A 20,801-nucleotide genomic window follows, 5' to 3' on the forward strand; every position below is an offset into this window, starting at 1 on the left:
TTTTCTGTGCCAACGATATTGCAGAGGATAAATGGCAGGTAGTCATCTTGCTAACTGCCTGTGGCATGCATACGTTCGGAGTGATACGGATTCTTACATACGCAGCGGCCCCCAGACACTAAAACTTTTGATAAGCTTGTGGCTTAAGTAGGGCAACATTTAACCTGGCCCTGTCTGTAATGTTAATACCACCAAAAGGACCCCAGGTGAGTCACTGAGTTTTTGTCGATATTTCATAAAATTGCAGAACTCTGTGACTATGGCGCCGCCCTATCTGAAATTCTGCGTGACCACTTGGCCTGCAGCATTAACAATGCGGCCTCCCAGAGGAAACTGCCAGCCGAGCTTCGCTGACCTTGCAACAGGCCATCCAAATTCCGCTTTCCCGGGAAAGGAGATGCAGGGGATAGAGGTGAATGCCCAAAAGCGTGCTCCTGTCAAGGGGCGCCTTCACGAACCGCCTTCCTAGTTTGGACCAAACGGCGTTAAGGCAAGACCCGGTGGCCGAAGGAAGAGCCTTCCATACAGGAGACTTTTGCGGAGTCTGTAGATGGGGAGCCAGGTTTATGTCGGGGGGGGGGGGGGGGGGGGGGGTGTGGTAGCATTATTCTGGTGTGAATGCAGGCAGCGAGTGAACCAGCAGTCCAGAGGCCCCGGTGGAGGCAGATGCCAGCACAGGGCCTGGCCTTTGAATCTAGCTGAGCCAGACGAGGAGGACGACTTCATGCAGTTGAATTGAGTGGCAGACCCCGAGTGGCCCCATTAGTTGCAGTGCGGGTAAATGGACACTTGCTCAATTTGAAATTCGACACTGGTGCAGCGGTGTCTGTGGTTGGACAGAGAACATTAAACTGGGGATTCAGACCTTGGATTTGATGGACATCCAGGCCAGGTTGGCCACCTACAGGGGTATACTGTGAGATATCGCAGGTACTACTATCACCCCGGTGGTTTGTGTGCAAAGTCGGTGCGCCCCCCCCCCCCCCCCCCCCCCCCCCCGCCCATTGTGATATTGGGCACGGGCCCAACCTGTTGGGTTGTGACGCTGCGCCATCTGCAGCTGCACTGGCAGCACGTCCTCCGAATGGGTTCGGGTGGTTTGGGAGAGGTGTTAGAAAAATACCCCAAAGTGTTCCAAACCGGATTGGGGAAGATAAAAGGGACCATAGCCCTTATACAGGTCTACCCGGAAGCCCCGTCACAGTACATCCGGACGCGCCCGGTTCCTTATGCCTTGCTGGAAAAGATGGAGACAGAGCTCAGTCAGTTTGAGTCCTTGGCTATCATGAGGCCCATTAGGTTTGCTGATTGGGCAGCGATGGTGGTACCAGTGATGAATCCGGGAAAAATGGTCCATTTATGCAGCGACTGCAAATTGACAGTAAACACGGTTTTGCAGTTGGACCGCTCCCCATGTCCCGCATGAGCCAGTTTTTGTATGTTTTTGTTTTGACCTACTTGGTCTGAACTTTTCGTTGCCCTTACAAAAACACCACACCACAGCATCAGAGGAATTACAAAAATTTCTACGTTTCCATTTATAAATAGCTACATTTCTGTTTAACTAATGGAAGCGTTTAATGCTGCTGTATCTGCCAGGATATCATTGCATCTGGAGTTCTATCGAAGGATCCTCCGAACCAGAACATTAACTCTGTTTCCCTTTCCACAGACCTGAGTTTATCCAACATATTTGTGGGCAGCACATATTTCATAAAATATGTATAGTACCTATAAACATTAGTTTTTTTTAAATAAGTGTCGAATCATAATTCTGGGCAGTCCATTTCTGTTGTAGTTACACCAGGCAATTACTGGAAATTTTTTCATTTTTCGGTTGATATGTAATGAAAGTCATATATTTAAACCAGTGGAAATGACAATCCAAGTTATTTGCTGGTTGAAACTTCATGAAAAACTGTAGCACAGCTAGCTGACTACATGAAATGAAATGAAATGAAAATCGCTTATTGTCACGAATAGGCTTCAAATGAAGTTACTGTGAAAAGCCCCTAGTCGCCACATTCCGGCGCCTGTTCGGGGAGGCTGTTACGGGAATCGAACAGTGCTGCTGGCTTGCCTTGGTCTGCTTTCAAAGCCAGCGATTAGCCCTGTGAGCTAAACAGCCCCTAAACATGCAATATTAACGGTGTTTTTGACGGGACTTTTACAAAACCCCATCCCAGGAAATGTTTAATAAGTAAGTGTGAAAATTAACTTTTATTTTACAATGTTACACTGTAGTAGATCCTAAAATTATTTTTTTGCGTCTGTCTGTGACAATTTTTATTTTTGAGATAAATTAACCATTTTTGAAATATGCTCTAATCCCAGATGAATGCAAACTCTTATTTGAAGGAAAACCAATCTATGATCAGTAAATTGGCACATTCATTTGGTTCTGTATATTATATTGGCTGACAGCGCCAGGGACCTGGCTTCAATTCCGGTCTTGGGCGCCTGTCTGTGTGGAGTTTGCACTTTCCACCGTGTGTGCGTGTGTTTCCACCGGGTGCTCCTGTTTCCTCCCGCAGTCCAGAGGTGTGCAGGTTAGGTGGATTGGCCATTCTAAATTGTCCCTTCGTGTCCAGGAATATGTGTGGTTACGGGGTTTCAGGGATAAGGTGGGAACCTGGTTAGGGTGCTCTTTCAGAGGGTCAGTGCAGACTCGATGGGCTGAATGGCCTCCTTCTGCACAGCAGGGATTCTATGATCAAGTATCAAAAATAATGGAATCCGAACCAATTCCAATCTTCACAGCCTTACAAACTGGCGTCATAATAGAAAACATGTTTATGTCACGAGTAAAAGTGTATTCCCATTTAAAATGTGATTATTTTAAGCTGCAGTTCTGCTTTAACAGTTTTCTTGATAACTTGTTATTTTTAAATTTGTGATTTATCTTTATATTTGAGTGTGGTCTTGAGTGTTCAATGTCATTCTCCCTTTTGTCAGTTATAGTACCCTATACATCAAAGGAATCCACCCACCTCCAGACCAAGTAGAGCGTAATAATTTGAGCACGGTGTGGGTGATGGAAAGAAAGTGAGAACCAAGTTTTAACAAATAGGCATCAAATACCTGTATTTATACCCTTTAAAAAAAAGGAAAATACTTTTACATCTGCCTTTTTTGGGGGGGAAAAAGCTTTTTGATATATGCTTGGATTTCTCAGCTTAGATTTCAGGAATTTCACAAAATATTAGTATCTTTGCTATTTAAATCAGGATCCTTTAGAGTCAAAAATCTAAAAATATTAATTACTCTGAATATATCCAGGTAGCAGTGATTTGGAGCTTTCATTGTTTAGTTTAATTCTAACTATTATGGCATTTATCTTTTTAAAAAATTAGAACGAAATTCAGTGAAGTTCCAGTCATTGTATTTGTAATTTTCAATTAATTGTATCGGTGAGAATTTTGCAGCATGGAGTCAACTACAGATCAATTTGCTTTACGATGAAAATGTAATTTCACGGCAGCATGTTACCATAACAGGAGGATTTTTAGCTTTAAGCAATAGAGTACTTAGCACAATACCAGCACAGCTGCGTGCTTTGATTTTCATTTCAATCCCCAAAATCGTTCCTGATTCTTGAATTTGTTTTATATGTCTGACCATTTTTAAAGTGTATGGGATGGGAATAAGAGAAACTTCAATATCCTCTCCCTCAAAGATTTGGGCAGCATGATAGCACAAGTGGATAGCAGTATGGCTTCACAGCACCAGGGTCCCAGGTTCGATTCCCCGCTGGGTCACTGTCTGTGCGGAGTCTGCACAGTCTGCACGTTCTCCCCGTATCTGCATGGGTTTCTTCCACGTGCTGCAGTTTCCTCCCACAGTCCAAAGACGTGCAGGTTAAGTGGATTGGCCATGCTAAATTGCCCATAGTGTCCAAAAAGGTTAGGAGGGATTATTGGGTTATGGCGATAGAGTGGAAGTGAGGGCTTAAGTGGGTTGGTGCAGATTCGATGGGCCGAATGGCTTCCTTCTGCACTGTATGTTGTAATATATTCTGGGCAGAGGTTACTTTTACATTTGTTGAAAACATGGGGCAGGTTTCTTCCATTTTTAACGATGCAGCAATATGTGAGCATCATGCCTCTTGTGCTGAACTTGAGTTTTACCAATCTTTGAGGGAGAGGATATTAGCATTAGTGTACTATCTGCTCCAGCTGTACTCCCTAATAGTGAGATCCTTGCTATTTTTCTGATCATTACATTTTGTCCTAATTATATAATTTAGAAAAATTAAAATTATAATTTATCTGAGTATAATTACTTTCTCTGAAAAGTATATCAACAAACTTTATTCTAACTCAATAAAAACAGAAAATACTGGACAATCTTAACAGGTTTGACAGCATCTATGGAAAGAGAAGGGAGTTAACATTTTGAGCGACCCCAGACACTAAAATGTTCAATGCGTTTGTGGCTTTAGTGGGGTAACGTTTTAATCCGATCCAGTCTATTATAGTACAATGCTATCGTTTTAATACCGCCAAGAGTACCCCAGAAGAGCCCGTCACCAAGTTTTTGTCGAGATAACGTACAATTACAGAATTGTAGAAATATGGCGGCACCCTATCTGAAATGCTACGTTACTGCTTGGTTTGCGGCATTAACAATGTGGCCTCCCACTGGGCTTTGTTACTAGCTGCCTACGAATATTCTTTTGCACATAGGCTGTAGACGCAAATTGCGAATGCTGATGCACTGAGCTGGTTGCCTTTGTCGACTGGCCCCTTATCGACCCCCAGGATGATCAAGGTATTCGCGACTCTGAACTTCATGGATACTTTACCTGACACGGCATTGCGGATCCATGAGTGAACCAAGACGGACCTGATCCTACCAAAGGTTCGGCACGTGGTCTTACATGGTGGATAGCATCGACAGCTCCCTGGCGAGTTCAGGGCATTTTTCTCCAAACTGTCTGAGTTCAGTGTAAAGAATGGTAATTCTGCTGTGGGGTACACATGTAGTCATAGAATCATAGAATTTCCAGTGCAGAAGGAGTCATTTGGTCCATCGAGTCTGCATCGGCTCTTGGAAAGAGCACCCCACTTAAGCCCATGCCTCCATCCTATCCCCATAACCCAGTAACCCCACCTAATCTTTTTGGACACAATGGGCAGTTATCATGGCCAATCCACCTAACCTGCACATCTTTGGACTGTTGGAGGAAACCGGAGCACCCGGAGGAAACCCATGCAGACACGGGGAGAGTATGCAGACTCCACACAGACAGTGACCCAAGCCAGGAATCGAACCTGGGACCCTCGAGCTGTGAAGCAACAGTGCTAACCACTGTGCTGCCATGCTGCCCACATGTAGCCCCAGAAAAAAGGCATGGTTGATCTTAAAGGATGTCCACAATGGTCACCCAGGATGAAAATGATGGCACGCAGTTACCTATAGTGGCCGGGCCTCAACCCAGATATTGAGCTGATGACCCAACAATGCTCCGTTGGGCAAGAGTATCAGAAGCTCTTGCCGGCCATGCCCCTGTATCATTGAGAATGGCCAGGTCAGTCGTGGGCGCGGTTGAATGCCGAATTTGCCAGGTTGTTTTGTGGGTCCATGTTCCTCTTGTTGATTGACGCCTATTTGAAGTGGCTCAAAGTGCACAAGATAGCAGGAACCACATCCCAGGCAACTATTTAGAAGTTGTGTTTATTGTTTTGCACGCATGGCTTCCCTGATATAATGGCACTCCTTGCATATGTCAAGAGTTCTCTGGGGCAGCACGGTGGCACAGTGGTTAGCACTGCTGCCTCACGGCGCCGAGGTCCCAGGTTCGATCCCGGCTCTGGGTCACTGTCCATGTGGAGTTTGCACATTCTCCCCATGTTTGCGTGGGTTTCACCCCCACAACCCAAAGATGTGCAGGGTAGGTGGATTGGCCACGCTAAATTGCCCCTTAATTGGAAAAAGTTAATTGGACACTTTAAATTTAAAAAGAAAAGAGTTCTCTGGGTTTTTTAAGGCAAATAGGGTGCAGCATATCCACCCGGCTTCTAATGGTTTAACAGAGCCTGCAGTACCATCATTTGACCGGGGCCTCAAGAAACAGTCTTCAGGATCAATGGACACTAGGCTGACTCGTTTCTTGTTTTGCTACAAGACCACTCCGCATGCAGTGACTCGGGTAGCCTCCACAGAACTACAGATGGACTGAAAACTTTGTACCTACCTTAGCATGATTTTTCCAGACATAGGTGTGAAAGTGCACCACAACCAGAAGCAGCAAAGGCACTTTGTACCAGGTGACTCGGTGTTTGTTCAGAACTTGCAGATGCCGCCCAGTGGATCTCAGGTATTATTCTCCACCATACAGGGTTAATTTCTGACCAGGTGCAAGCCCAAAGTCGTATTATGTCAAAGCACGTTGAACACCTTCGGTCCAGGCGACCGCTTCTTTGGAATTGTTCTCGTGGGCGGAAAGTTCTCATCCAGCCACCTCTGATGGCACAGCTACCCATGATGTGTCCCCAAGAGGGTCAGAAGGCCAAGATGTCTGTGATAGTGGACACTGATTCGAAGATGGAAACTCAAGCATTGGAAATATCTGACACGGAACATCTAGTACAACTCCAACCCCTGGAACAGCCACCGCACTGTTCCAAGTGGAAGAGTCGTTCGCCTTTCAGGTTAACACCGTCTGATCTGGCACCTCGGGTGCATGACGTCCAACTGAAGTAAAGAGAGTCCAGCCCCCCCACCGCAGATGTTGGAGGATTCTTCGGACTTTCAGTGGGAAGGCTGTTATAACCCGCACGGTTAGCTACCCCGTGGATCTTGCAGAATTCGAGCTCCCCCAGTAAGGGAGTGGGGGACCATTAACAATCTCTGGATGTATAAATAGAGTTGGCCAGTAAGTCACTGACTAGAGAAGACACAGTGGGAACTACTGGAACTGCATAGAATAGTAATTGAAAAATAAAGTAAGTTTTTGTTTCGACCTGCTCAGAGTGGACTCTTCATTGCCCTTACAAAAAAAAATAATCTGAGCCTTCCTTTGATCCCTAACAACTTAACCCACCCAGGCTCACTGTCAGACAGACTCCAGAACAGTTCACATGGCCCCTTTCATTTACCCGGCATTTGAAGCTATAGTCCCAGGGAAGATAGTGGTGCAGTGGTAATACTAGTGATCCAGAAGCCTAAGCTAATGTTCTGGGGGCATGGGTTCAAAACCCACCAAAGAAGCTGGTGGATATTAAATTCAATTCATAAAATAACCTGGAACTGAAAGCTAGTCTCAGTAATGGTGATGGTGGCCACTATACTTGATTGTTGTGAAAGCCATTCTGACTTTAAAGACGGAAATCTGCCATTCATATCTGATCTGGCAGATATATGGTAATATACCTGACTGTTAACTCCCCTCTGGGGATGGGCAACAAATGCTACTTTACCAGCCATGCCCACATTCCATGAAAGAATAAATTTACAAAGAGCCATTTTTAATAAGCTTACACAGTAACTTCATTACACTGTTACCGTAAGCCTACAACAATAAAACTTATTATTATTACCAAAAAATATTGTCCTAAACATGATAATCTTATATTCCTCACAATTTTAACAAATTGCACTAAAGAGTATTCTTAGAAACTGTCTGGCCTAATAAAGATGGCATTCCTTAAACTTAATTCTAAAAGCTGAGCCTTTTACACTTGTCAGTCAGCAGTCTTTCACCTGGAACTTCAAAAAATGAAACTGTGGAACACTGGATCGTTAGATTTTCTTATTGCTAAATAACTTTGATGAATGATATTTTCCCCAATTTTAACGCTGTAAAGCAGAGCAATGCTGATTATTGCTTTAAACGGCTAAGATTGTGGAAAGAAATAGCAGTAATCATCCGTTTGTATAACAGCCTAAATTCTGCTTGCTTTTGATACCGTGATTCCATGATTGGCTTTATACAAACTTGAAAAGTTAACTTCCTTGCCTCAATTTTTGAAATGGCTGTAAATTTTTAGTTTTCTCTATGCTGAATTGTTGGCTATGACTTTCTTGGATCTCACTTATTCTAAAATCGCATATTAAATTACATCGAGTTCTTGGTTGATCTTGCCATTGATGAGAGCTGTTATGAGGATTTGTTTTTGAAGGTACCATTTCTTATTTTTCTTTTTCTGGCTGTATTTTAAAACACTGGGACTCATTGTAAAGATTGGGAGAATGGCCAGACTTCTAAAATACAAACAATTTCACATTCCATCAAGTGGGATGAAGCCAGACACTCAATCCCCAGGGAGCATGGAAGATTCCATGCCCTGTTGATTCACACCATCCTGAGTCATTCTAAATATTTATGAAATGAAATATCAAGATACCTTTTCTGAAACAATAACTGGAACAGACATGAACTAATAGAAGTTCTCTGGAATATACAACGAGTGAAGTACTTCAAGTGCCTTGCTACAAAGAAAGAAGAAAATGACAATGTTGGACTGAACACAGGCTTATAGAAGCTGTTCTTGTGGCAGCACGGTGGTGCAGCGGGTTAGCCCTGCTGCCTCACAGCACCGAGGTCCCAGGTTCGATCCCGGCTCTGGGTCACTGTCTGTGTGGAGTTTGCACATTCTCCTCTAGTTTGTGTGGGTTTCGCCCCCACAACCCAAAGATGGGCAGGGTAGGTGGGTTGAACACGCTAAATTGCCCCTTAATTGGAAAAAATGAATTGGGTACTCTAAATTTATTTCTTTTTTTAAAAATAAGCTGTTCTTGTTCGTTCTCTCTCGCTCTCGCTCGCTCTCTCGCTTTCTCGCTCACTCTCTCACTTGTCGCTCTCTCACTCTCTCTGACATGTGCCCGGTTTGCAAAGTAATCATCCTTTAAAAAACAGTAACTGAGAACAGAGAACTTTTCAAAAAAATGTGGAAACCTGCTCCATACTATACCCAGGAGAATATTGAACAAAACAGCCGCAGCATTGAACCATCACTTTGAGACCAGTCAAGGAATAACTGTATACTCTTTTGTTTTATCTCTCATTGGCTGTGAACAATTCCAAAGCCTACCTTACTTTGCTGTCTGCCATGTGTGTATGCTTGAACATGCGCCCAGATGTATGTGGACGACTGTATGTATCACGGTTGTGTTTAACCTCAGAAAACCTGTCTGAATAATTCTTTACAACCTCAAAGCATAAATAGTCAGATTCTTACAGAATCGGCAACTTCCATTGTTTCTAAATTCTCTAAAAGACCCTGTTATGGTCAAATGTGAAGTGGGAGAATTGGGGGGGGGGGGGGGGGGGGGGGTGACAAATTGTACGCCTTTACATGGCCATAATAGCGCTTTGGTCAAAATTTCCTCTGGAGTACACTTGCCTAATTTGGAATGTAAAACCAACCTAAAAATAATGCAAAAGAAATGACACCAATTTTCTCATTTGTGTTAGAATTTTACAACCTTATTTTAAAATAATAGTTTCACCACAGAAAATAAATACTTACTGTATATGTTTATATTTACATTTCGTGGACTCTTGTCAAAACAGGAAGTTTGCATGTGTGGAGTGTGAAATAGAGTTTCAGCTTCTTCACAGCAGCAATGTTCTATCAATTAGTGGTCGGGTAAGAGCCAACAAAACCGAGACAATGAGGGGAAAGAAAGGGGTGATTCTTGGTTGAATCAGTTTGAACACAATTTTCCAGTCGAGATCTTTGACTTTACCATCAGGCTTGCTTGCTGGGGGCCAATTTCTATCTTTAGGTTTTCATTTCTAAATGCAATGGAAAATAGATTGGCTCCATTGTTAATATCAAGTAAGAAATGTTAATTTGCACACCTTCACCATGCTGTCAATTCGGTCAGTACTGAACATGACCATCAGAGGGTTGTATTTTACTCTACCCCGCCAGTGGGTCTGAAAGTGGGGGTTCTCATAAAGTGCAGTGGCCTGCCTAATGCCTTCCTGCCCACGACCTAGTTCCAACTAAGATGTCAAATAAGGTGGGGGAACCTCCTTTATCAGAGGCACACCTCTCCCACCAAAGGTCATACCTCCTTTTAACCTTCCACCACCAACCTCTACCCCACTCCACCAGCCACACAAACCCGCCCCTCCACCCCATTACTCACCTTGTTGGGGCCTGCCAGCCTACCATGAATTTCCCGGAAAATACTTGCATTGATATAATGCTCTTCAGAACCTGAACATGCAAAAGCACTTTACAGCTAATTAAATATTTTAAAAGGCAATTCCTGCCGTAAATTAGGAAATGTAGTACCTAATTTGGCCACAGCAAGTTCCCACAAAGATCAATGTAGATATTGACCAGAGATAATGGGCGGGATTCTCCCCCCCTCCCCCACGCCGGGTGGGAGAATCGCCGGGGCACCACGCGAATCATGCCACACCGCCTCGACTCCCGCACGCGATTCTCCCACCCCCCCCCCCCGAAACAAGCGCCGTGTGATTCGTGCCGGGCTGCTCGGAGAATCGCCGCAAGCGGCGAGCGACGATTCTCAGGCCCGGATCGGCCTAGTAGCCACTATGACACAACAGGTTCCCGCCGGCGCCATCCACCCCTGGTCGCTGCCGGCGGGAACTCTGTGGGAACGCTGGGGAGGGGGTGGGGGTGCCTGTGCGGGGGGGGGGGGAGGTTCCTTCACCGGGGGGGCCTCCGATGGGGTCTGGCCCACGATCGGGGCCCACCGATTGGCGGGCCAGCCTCCCCCCCCGGGCCTACCTCCTTCCACGCGCGGCCCCAGAACACCGGCGCCATGTTGGTGAGGGGCTGGCGTGCGTAAGAAGTTTCCCGCGCATGCGCAGAATGGCGTGGCCCCAACTGCACATGCATGGGTTGGCGCCGCGTAAGGACGCTGGAGCAGCGTGAACCGCTCCAGCGCCGTGTTGGCCCCCTGTGGGGACCAGAATAGGTTGTGCCCGGGCCCTGTTTGCGCCGTCGTGAAATGCGACGGCGGTCACGACGGTGTGGGCACTTGGCCCGCGGAGCGGAGAATCGCCCCCTCTATTTCTCTAGTGATGTTGATTGAGCAATGTACAGGCCAGCCGAGCAGAATACATTCTTTGCTGTTTTTCAGAATATTGTCATGGGATCTTTTATACTTTCCTCAGATAGCAGACAAGTTATCAGCACCTCATCCGAAAGGCGGTACCTTCAACTGTTCAGCATTCCCTCAGTATTGTACTGGCATATCAGCTTTGATTTTTGTGCCTCAGTCGCGGAAGTGAAATGAAATGAAAATGAAAATCGCCTATTGTCACAAGTAGGCTTCAAATGAAGTTACTGTGAAAAGCCCCTCGTCGCCACATTCCGGCGCCTGTTCGGGGAGGATGGTATGGGAATTGAACCGTGCTGTTGGCTTGCCTTGGTCTGCTTTAAAAGCCAGTTATTTAGCACAGTGTGCTAAACCAGCCCCACCAGCTGTGGGACTTGAAACCACAGCATTCTGGCTGAGGTGACATCATTACCAACTGAGTCATCTTGGTGGGGGATGGACATTTCCCTTGCGATACGCTCAGTAGGCCAAGTATGTCTGGAGTCATTATAGATTAAATATTGGCAGCTGCACCTTGTAATTCTCTCTTGGCAGCATGGTATCACAGTGGTTAGCACTGTAGCTTCACAGTGCCAGGGTCCCAGGTTTGATTCCCAGCTTGGGTCACTGTCTGTGCGGAGTCTGCACGTTCTTCCTTTGTTTGCCTGGGTTCCCTCTGGGTGCTCCGGTTTCCTCCCACAAGTCCCGAAAGACGTTCTGTTAGGTGAATTGGACATTCCGAATTCTCCCTCGGTGTACTCGAACAGGAGCTGGAACATGGTGACTCGGAGCTTTTCACAGTAATTCATTGCAGTGTAAATGTAAGCCTACTTATGACAAGAAAGATTATTCTTATTATTATCATTGAGCAGCTAATGATTTAGATCTGGCCTACAGAACTAATTTTGCATTCAACAACTAAGATTAGAACAACAGGCTTATACACAACCACTCTGAATATTGGTGCTGCATTTAAATTTAATCGTCAACATCAAATTTGGCATAATGTCTTCTTGATGTCTGTCAAATGTCTGACCACTTCTTTGCACACTAGCCTGTATGTTACCTGTAAACCTCTCAACATCCACGCACCCTTACGAAGGCATTCTGTTTTGTCATAAAAATCATTGAACACAATGGGTAAAATGGTTCTGCACGTTAAGTAGAGCAAGATCGTCAACACTGTAAACATTGGGTGACTTCCAGTGACCAGGATACATAAAAGGTGGTTCTCTTCCTGGAAAGTCGAGTTTAGGCACTTCCAACCCAAATTAGCCTGCTAAATCCAGGAGAAAAACCCCTCACCCTCCTCCAAAACCACCAAGACATGCCAAGCAGCAGTAATCCGAGGAGCCGAAGAAACGGCAAAGGCAGTAAGAGCCTTAAGAGAAAGACCGATGCGATGGCAAACATGTGCGGTGATCCTGGCCACACACAAGCGGGAAGAATGGCTGGATCGTAAGCAGAACAAATGGAGGGAGTTCCTAATGCAGGAAGTCCAAGAGCTCAAGGATGCCATCAAAATGGAAATGATGGCAACGGTGAAAGTGGGAATAGTGGAGGTGCTGGACAACCTTACAGCGGTGTTGTAAAAGACCAAAAGGTAGCTGGAGACGCAGGAAGCGATGATCAGAGAGCTGGAGAAGGCCACAGCCGACCAGAGCGAGCAGATCACCTAATTGGAGACGGAAATGGCAAGGTCAGTGGCGATGCAATGGATACTAAGGGGGAACGTCGAGGACCAAGAAAATCAGTTGTGCTGCTAGAACCTTCATGTTGTGGGCCGACCGGAGGGAACCGAGGGCAGGAACTCTATGGAATATGTGGCGCAGATGCTGGGCAATTTGGTGGGAAGGAAATGTTTCCCCAAATCTCCAGAAGTGGACAGAGGCCATAGGTCACTCTGGCCAACGCCCAAGACTGGGGAACAGCTGCGGACCATCATTGCAAAGCTGCACCAGTACTAAGACCAGGAAAGAACCTTAAACTGGGCAGGCCTACAAGGTCCTGCAATTGGAAGGGTCACTCGATCTGGGTATACCAAGATATTGGAGCAGACGTGGCCGGGCAGAATTTAACAAAGCCAAAGCGACCCTTTATAAAAACATTGTATGGTTCAGAATGCTGTACCCCACCAAGCTCTGGGTGACATTCCAGGGCAGGGAATATTACTTTACTACACCGGCGGACGCAGATCAGTTCGTCCACAGGCATGGGGGTGGACAGAAACTCCCATCAAAATAGTCACTGGAATTTCAGCGGTCTTAAAGACCTCAAACTGAACAAAAGTGAAGTATTTATGGGCAGCACGGTAGCATGGTGGTTAGCATAAATGCTTCACAGCTCCAGGGTCCCAGGTTCAGTTCCCAGCTGGGCCACTGTCTGTGCGGAGTCTGCACGTCCTCCCTGTGTGTGCGTGGGTTTCCTCCGGGTGCTCCGGTTTCCTCCCACAGTCCAAAGATGTGCGGGTTAGGTGGATTGGCCATGCTAAATTGCCCGTAGTGTCCTGAAAAGTAAGGTTAAGGGGGGGGGGGGGGGGGGGGGGTTGTTGGGTTACAGGTATAGGGTGGATACGTGGGTTTTAGTAGGGTGATCATTGCTCGGCACAACATCGAGGGCCGAAGGGCCTGTTCTGTGCTGTACTGTTCTATGTTCTATGTTCTATTCCCAGTCGACCAGCAGGTGGGAGGGACAAAGCTGGAGGGACTACTGTTCAAATAAGCCCAAACCAAATTCCACTACCTGGGGATCCAAATAACCCACGACTGGACATGGATCCACAAACGAACCTGTTGAATCTGGTGGAGAAAGTCAAAAGAGACCTACAGAAGTGGGGTACTCTCGCTGGCAGGGAGAGAGCAGACAATCAAAATGATGTACTTCCCAGTTTCTTGTTTCTGTTCAGATCTCTCCCGATCTACATCCCCAAGGCCTTCTTTAATAAGGTAGACAAACTAATCATGGCGTTTGTGTGGGGCGGGAAAGGGGTGAAGAGCGGAGGGAGTGGTGGACAAAAACCCGAGGATCCAAAGACGATCCTACAAAGAAGAAGAAACATAGGAGGCCTGGCACTCCCAAGCCTCCAGTTCTACCATTGGGCGGCCACAGCAGAAAGAGTGAGGGGATTGGTGAAGGAACCGGAATCGGAATGGGTGAGGATGGAGGAGAGTTTCTGTATAGGGACGTCGCTCTGAGCCGAGCCCTATTCACAACTGCCCACCCATCCCCGACCAAGTACTCAAGAAGCCTAGTGGTGGTAGCCAAGCTCCGAATGTGGTATCAGATAAGACTGCACTTTGGACGAACCGCAATGCCCAATATGGCCCCCATTTGCAACAACTACAGGTTTACTCCCACAAAACGAGGAGACAGGATGAGGGGTCACTGAGGGTTAGTGACATGTGCATGGACGATAGAGTAGCGACCTTAGAGGAACACATTGAGAGGTTCCAACTACCAAAAGGAAACACACTAAGATACATACAGGTCAAAAATGTAATCTGTAAGGAAACAACGGCTTAGATACCAGGACAATGGCTAGTTGAGGAACTGAACGTGTGTGATCTAGGGAGGGGGAACTGTGGAGACCAGTATGGGTTGGAGGAGGTACGCTCCCTCCTGGATGAGACAAGGGAAAAATGGAAGGAAAAACTAGACATGGAAGTAGGGGGAAGAACTCCAGTTTGAGGCACTGAACAGGGAGAACTCCACAGGGCTGAGCCAAACGCAGCTAAAGGTGAACAGGTTTGTTTCGAATCACTAGCTTTCGGAGAAAGGAGCTGTGCTCCGAAAGCTAATGATTTGCAACAAACCTGTTGGACTCTAACCTGGTGTTGTAAGACTTCTTACTGTGCCCATCCCAGTCCAACGCCAGCATCTCCACATCACAGCTAAAGGGGGTGCACAGAGCACCCCTAACCAGAACCCGAATGAGCAGCTTCTTTCTGGATGTGGAGGACAAATGCGAATGTTGCCAGGGAGGCCTGGCTAATCACATCCACATGTTCTCAGCCTGCCCCAGACTTATCGGGTTCTGGATGACCTTCTTTGGGGCAATATCCAAGATTGAGGGGGTGAGGGTGGAGACATACCCAAAAGTGGCAGTTGTCGGGGTTTCAGAGCATCCAAAACTCTTTATGAGGATAGGGGCCGACACCCTAGCCTTTGCCTCTCTAATTGCCCGCTGGAGAATCCTGCTCGACTAGCGATTGGCAGCATCACCGATATGGTGGTATGCAACAAGTGTAACGAGTATGAACTGAAATGTGAAACATAAAATGTGAAAACCAATAAAAATATATTTTAAAATGGAAATATTTTGGATTTTTATGTGTCTAGTGACTATGAACATCTTCTCCTAATCAGTCCTGTGCTTGTTCACAAACTTATAATCAATTATTACCAATTAGTAAATATTGACGACCCGAGGTAGTTATGAACAGAATTTTTAGTTTTTCAAATACTTTTAAGTTAAATTATGTGATTTTGAGGTTTCTTAAGATGGCTATGTTTTAAATTTAAAGTAAAATGCAGTAATGAAGAGTTGCATGTGACCTACTGTGAGTACTGCCTGACGATAAGTCTCAATGGTTTGAATAACAATGGGCGGGATTCTCCCGTACCCGTCAAGGCGGGGGGGTCCCGGCGGGACGGAGTGGCGAGAATTCGGCGGGGGCGGGATTCACGCCGCCCCCCCCTCGGCCATTCTCTGAACCGGTGGGGGGTCAGAGAATCCCGCCCCATGGACTCACAAGAGCCATTAACACCTGAAAACAAAGGGTAAAGCAGCTGGCTTTGCCATGGGTAGACTTACAGACTCTCAGACATCTGACTAAAAAACTTTGGACACAGATAGAATGAATCCTGGAAGGATAGAGATAGGGACAGCACCTGCTATGATCAGCAGAAAGAAAACGGCAGTTTCCATGTTCACTGCCAGGCAGAATGCTGATGGAGCTTGTGGAAAATTGAAGAGAAGGAAACTGCAGAGATTTAATAGCACTGGAAGATTCGTCCCGGCGAAGCTGGAAGAATGAATTGCTGGAGTGAGCCTTGCCACTAGTTCGGAACTCTCAGAAGACTGAAGGAAACAACTTTTGACTTTGTGAAGTAGTGAGACGTAAGCCCATTGGAAGCTGGGAGTAACTTTGGACTGTTCCCTGTAAAAATATATTTCCGTGGAGATTGCAGCGTCAATATAAATGTGGCAAGTGAGCATCGATAGTTTTAAGAAACTAATGAGGGAAACTTCTCTAATTTAGAATATTAATTGCTGACTAAGTAATGTTTAGTCGATATTAATTTTGGTTTGTTTGTTGCAATAAAAGCCTTGAAACTAGAATCCTTGTGAGATTCCTTTCAAGTGGTCATGAGGAATTCAAATCTATTTTTGACAGTTCTTGGTTTCTACAGGGTTCGTAATAATGGCTACTACATTTTATTTCTAGTCAGACAGCTTCTGTTTCCTATGATATAATTTGTTGTCAGTGTATCATCAGACAAGGCAAGAAACTTTGTCTGCTTTGCTTTAGTTAACTCTCCCAAAAGTCAAAGTCAGTTTATCTCAAAATGGAGTGTACTATTGTATTGTAAGAAGATTCATAGTGCATGAAACATTTGTCTTTTGTCTAATTATTGCACAATCTCATAGATGTTTAAAAATGTAAAAGCTGACTTGCAGAAGTTGCAATAGATTTCCTAGAATTCATTATCATGAATGAAAGTATCTTAGAATTATAGAATTCATAGCCATTGATAAGTAACTGAATTCATTCTGTATGTAAAATAATGTTCCTGTATTACTTTATTTTTTAGTCTGACGCACCTTACAACCATATCTAACCTCCCGCTATTGGAGAGGCTTAATGTGAGCAACAATCGCTTATCAGGTGAGTTAATAGCTTGCTTTTTTTCTCAATCATTTTTCTTTTCATCACTTGTACCTAATTATTTACTTGCTTGAAAGCCCTGTCAGCACTTGTACTTGCTTTGGTCAGGAGGGCAGGGTCCTCTGTAGCTGTCTTTAACCATCACTCATTGAGCTAGTGTGAAACCTTTTTGAGGATTCAAGATCAAATTTCAGTTTAAATCAGGAATTGAACTTGCAGTTCTTTTTAAATTCAAAATTAACAAACTAACTAAAAATATTTTTGCATGTGTTTTACTTTATGTAGAATGCTATGGTTCCTTAAATCCCTGACATGAAGGACTTCCAATAAAGGTAGTTTATTCCTGAGCTCAACAGCTATATACAAAATCTGTCACCCACGTTTCTGGGATAACTCGTGTGCTCTCACCACATGACCCCTTTTTGAGTTCTCATGTGACGACTCAGTCTACATCTTCCCCATTTAGTTGGGACACGCGGTGGAATGAAATGGAACAATGTGTGCAATAGGAAACTTTGTACAGACCATTGTGTAACATGCAATTAAACAAACTGACAATGCATAACTATTTACATATATTGAGGCACGGATTAAGCTATAGCGACTGGTGCACAATCTATTGTGGCTCCTCCCCCCCTTTTCTGTTGGAAAGAAAACTGAAATTCAAAAGTCACTTCCAGGCTAAATGGTAATAAAATCCTGGAATCTTGTGTTTGGCCTGCGCAGGCACCCTGAGCGTGTCATTACACCAGTTGGTGGTGATAGTCTTTCTGTGACCAGTGTTCCCAATGTTAGCAACACGGGACATTTCATCTATTTTGTCTGGTGCAGGATTCACTGCACTGTCCTCTGAAGGTTTCTGCATGTCCACTGGTGCCATCGGCCAGATGACTGAAGTACTGTGTCGCTTGTGAGTGCTGGTTCTGTTATTTGCAGTAGGTGATGGCGATTGCGTACATAATGGACAGCATCTAAGGCTACCATGTAACTGAAGCTTGAATGTTAGCAATGAGTTGTGTATGAGAGAGAATGACTATAGATGAAGTCATCAAATTTATGACAGGCGATGTGCACCCATATTCTCGCATAGTACAACCCCAGGATTTCATCAACAATGATTTTGCAAGGATCTCTTGTGAGAAATGACACTGTTTCTTCTTTATCACTGTCTTCCTGCTGATCTACCTGTTGCTGTTCTACCATTGCGTGGACAAGTTGCAATTCTTGGTGTCTGAAAGGAGAAAGGCACAAGTTAGGTTGTGATGAAGGGAAGTGCAGTTGTTGGGGGTAGGAGGAAAACAAGTGATACAGCCTTGCACCATCTGCAGTTTATAAATCAAAAGAGATTATGGAACAAGGATAAGTAGGACGTAGTAATGAGAATTAGGTATAAAAATATTGTTACATTCAATGGCTTCAGCTCTGCAGCTAACCTCCACCTTAGTGATGGCTGCTTCAGTGATGGCGACTGTGGTCTTCTCCATGGACTGACAATATATGGCTACAACTGTACCTTACCTGTTGGGTGATTCTGCCTCTGCTTCTCTTCCTGTTCTGCAAAACAGAAGGCAGGGTGTCAGTCAATCTTTTACAATGTGTTTGAGTGATGTGGCTGTCATGGTTGATTAGCTGGCAGTGTTTGCAAGTGGTGAGATGTGGATGTGAGGCTTGCAACAGTGCTATGTGTGTCAGGGCGAGATGAAGCTGCGAATGTTAGCATGAGTTGTGTATGAGAGAGATTGTTGGTAGGAGAGTGATGGGGGTGTAATGCATTCAGCAAAGTTTGAGGCTAGTGGTGCAGTTGGTAGAATATGGCATTTGAGAATACATTCACCTACCTTGACCACTCGTATGAGATCATGAGAGTTTTTAAGGCATTGCATCAGGCTCCTTGGGGCTGGATGCCTGACATTATGCTCCAGTGAAAAAGACAAATCAGATAATTTTGTTAATGGTGAGGAACTAGAGACTGTGGAAGACAAATAGATTTTGGTCCATATATAGAAGGCACAAAAGCTAATGCACGGGTGCAAGATAAATAATATCAGCTAATGGAAAGTTGCTCTTTATCTTTAAGAGAATGGAATACAAAAGGTAAGAATTTATGCTTCATTCACCAAAGTTCGATAAACAAGTTGGGCTACAAAGCAACAATGATCTGACTGAATCATGGAACAGGCTTGAGAGGTTAAATGGGCCACTCCTGTTCATATTTCCATAATCTTTACCGAAAGTTTATTTTTAATACTTGGCAAGAATGGATACGCTAGTCTCAAATGTATGGAGAAAGAATGATTTACAGGACACAAGCTTGTAGATTAGAAAATACCTTAAAAAATGGAACAGATGGTCCAAACCACCTAAATATATACTTTACAAAACATAGACATAGAATTTACAGTGCAGAAGGAGGCCATTCGGCCCATCGAGTCTGTACCGGCTCTTGCAAAGAGCATCCTACCCAAGGTTAACACCTCCACCCTATCCCCATAACCCAGTAACCCCACCCAACACTAAGGGCAATTTTGGACACTAAGGGCAATTTATCATGGCCAATCCACCTAACCTGCACATCTTTGGACTGTGGGAGGAAACCGGAGTACCCGGAGGAAACCCACGCACACACGGGGAGGATGTGCAGACTCCGCACAGACAGTGACCCAAGCCGGTATCGAACCTGGGACCCTGGAGCTGTGAAGCGATTGTGCTATCCACAATGCTACCGTGCTGCCCGAAAACATGTTCTGGTCCTCCAATATAATGCTACTGGAGCAAACCATGTAACTATATTGTTGCATGACCTGCGAAAATGAAGTTCTCCACAACCTAAGACACTGATTATAATGTTATTTTTTCTGTGTTCAAACCAGTGTTAAATGATTAGGGCCTCCTAACCCAGTGTCATCTGAGATATAGGATGAACACCGTTGGCCCAAGGGCAGCTCTGTGGGGGCCATCACTTGCCACATATTTCAAATCAGAAAATTAAAGCCTTATCCTTACTTTGTTAGTCTCCTATTTCCAATCAGCTACTGAATTGAACATCAGGTGGCGACTGGTAGTTTTTAGCACTCTGTCTTATCCGATGTCTCCATAAGATCTCAACACCATTCTTTGAAAGCAGTTTTACATCATATCAGACCTCATTTAAGTTTACAATATCAGGTGAATAATTTTGCAGAAGGTGAACAATCGCAACAGTTGCATGATATGTATTTACAGTAGGTAACTTTCCACCTAACCTCTCCAGTTGTCAATATAATAAATGGACTGTAAATTCAAAAACAAGGAATCTTTTGTCAATAGTTTGTAAGTGTTTTTCTGTTTAAACTGTTCCATGGAAATATAAATTGATTTTCTTTTCTAATTATGAAATCAAGAATGATCTTTTCCTCTGGGTTTTTAAACAGATTCTTGGATCAACACAGAACATTTTTTTAATATCCAATTCAGCAGGGCTTCCTGAATTTGAATGCCTGACCACTCAAAACTAGCAAGGAGCTGTCTGTCATACACAAACTGAACCAATCATTCTGCATTGTTTACATTTTAATTATTTCTCTCCCCAGCCTGAAACTGTTGAAATGTGAAAGATTGCATTGAGATAGGTTGCTGCAGGAATCTGACCAGCAAGTGTTTTGTATAATGGTTGGATTTAAAGCGAGTCAAGATGACTTACTTTTTTTAATATTCTTTCTAAACAGCATACTGGTCTATCCAAGATTGTACAACTATGTTGACAAATAGTATTCATTTTGTATTTATCTCTTTGAATTTCTGTGTTCTGAAAGTAATCATTCATGTCATGTATTTTCATGTTTAGCTCTGCTGATTGGGGGCACTTAATGGGAATTTGCATGTACAGCCCCACAATATTACATCCATTCT

General features: G+C 44.6%; 1 protein-coding gene across 4 annotated transcripts in view; it reads left to right on the plus strand.

Moving 5' to 3' along the window:
• lrriq1 (leucine-rich repeats and IQ motif containing 1) overlaps positions 1 to 20,801 on the plus strand; it is a 281,000-nt gene that overhangs the window by 127,426 nt on the left and 132,773 nt on the right. For all 4 annotated transcript variants that reach the window (XM_038780687.1, XM_038780683.1, XM_038780684.1 and 1 more), the window contains exon 13: positions 16,840 to 16,913. In XM_038780687.1, the coding sequence (XP_038636615.1) occupies positions 16,840 to 16,913 (74 nt within the window). The remainder of the gene's footprint in view (positions 1 to 16,839; positions 16,914 to 20,801) is intronic.

The sequence above is a fragment of the Scyliorhinus canicula genome, chromosome 20 (genome assembly GCF_902713615.1).
Source record: "Scyliorhinus canicula chromosome 20, sScyCan1.1, whole genome shotgun sequence".
NCBI lineage: Eukaryota > Metazoa > Chordata > Chondrichthyes > Carcharhiniformes > Scyliorhinidae > Scyliorhinus > Scyliorhinus canicula.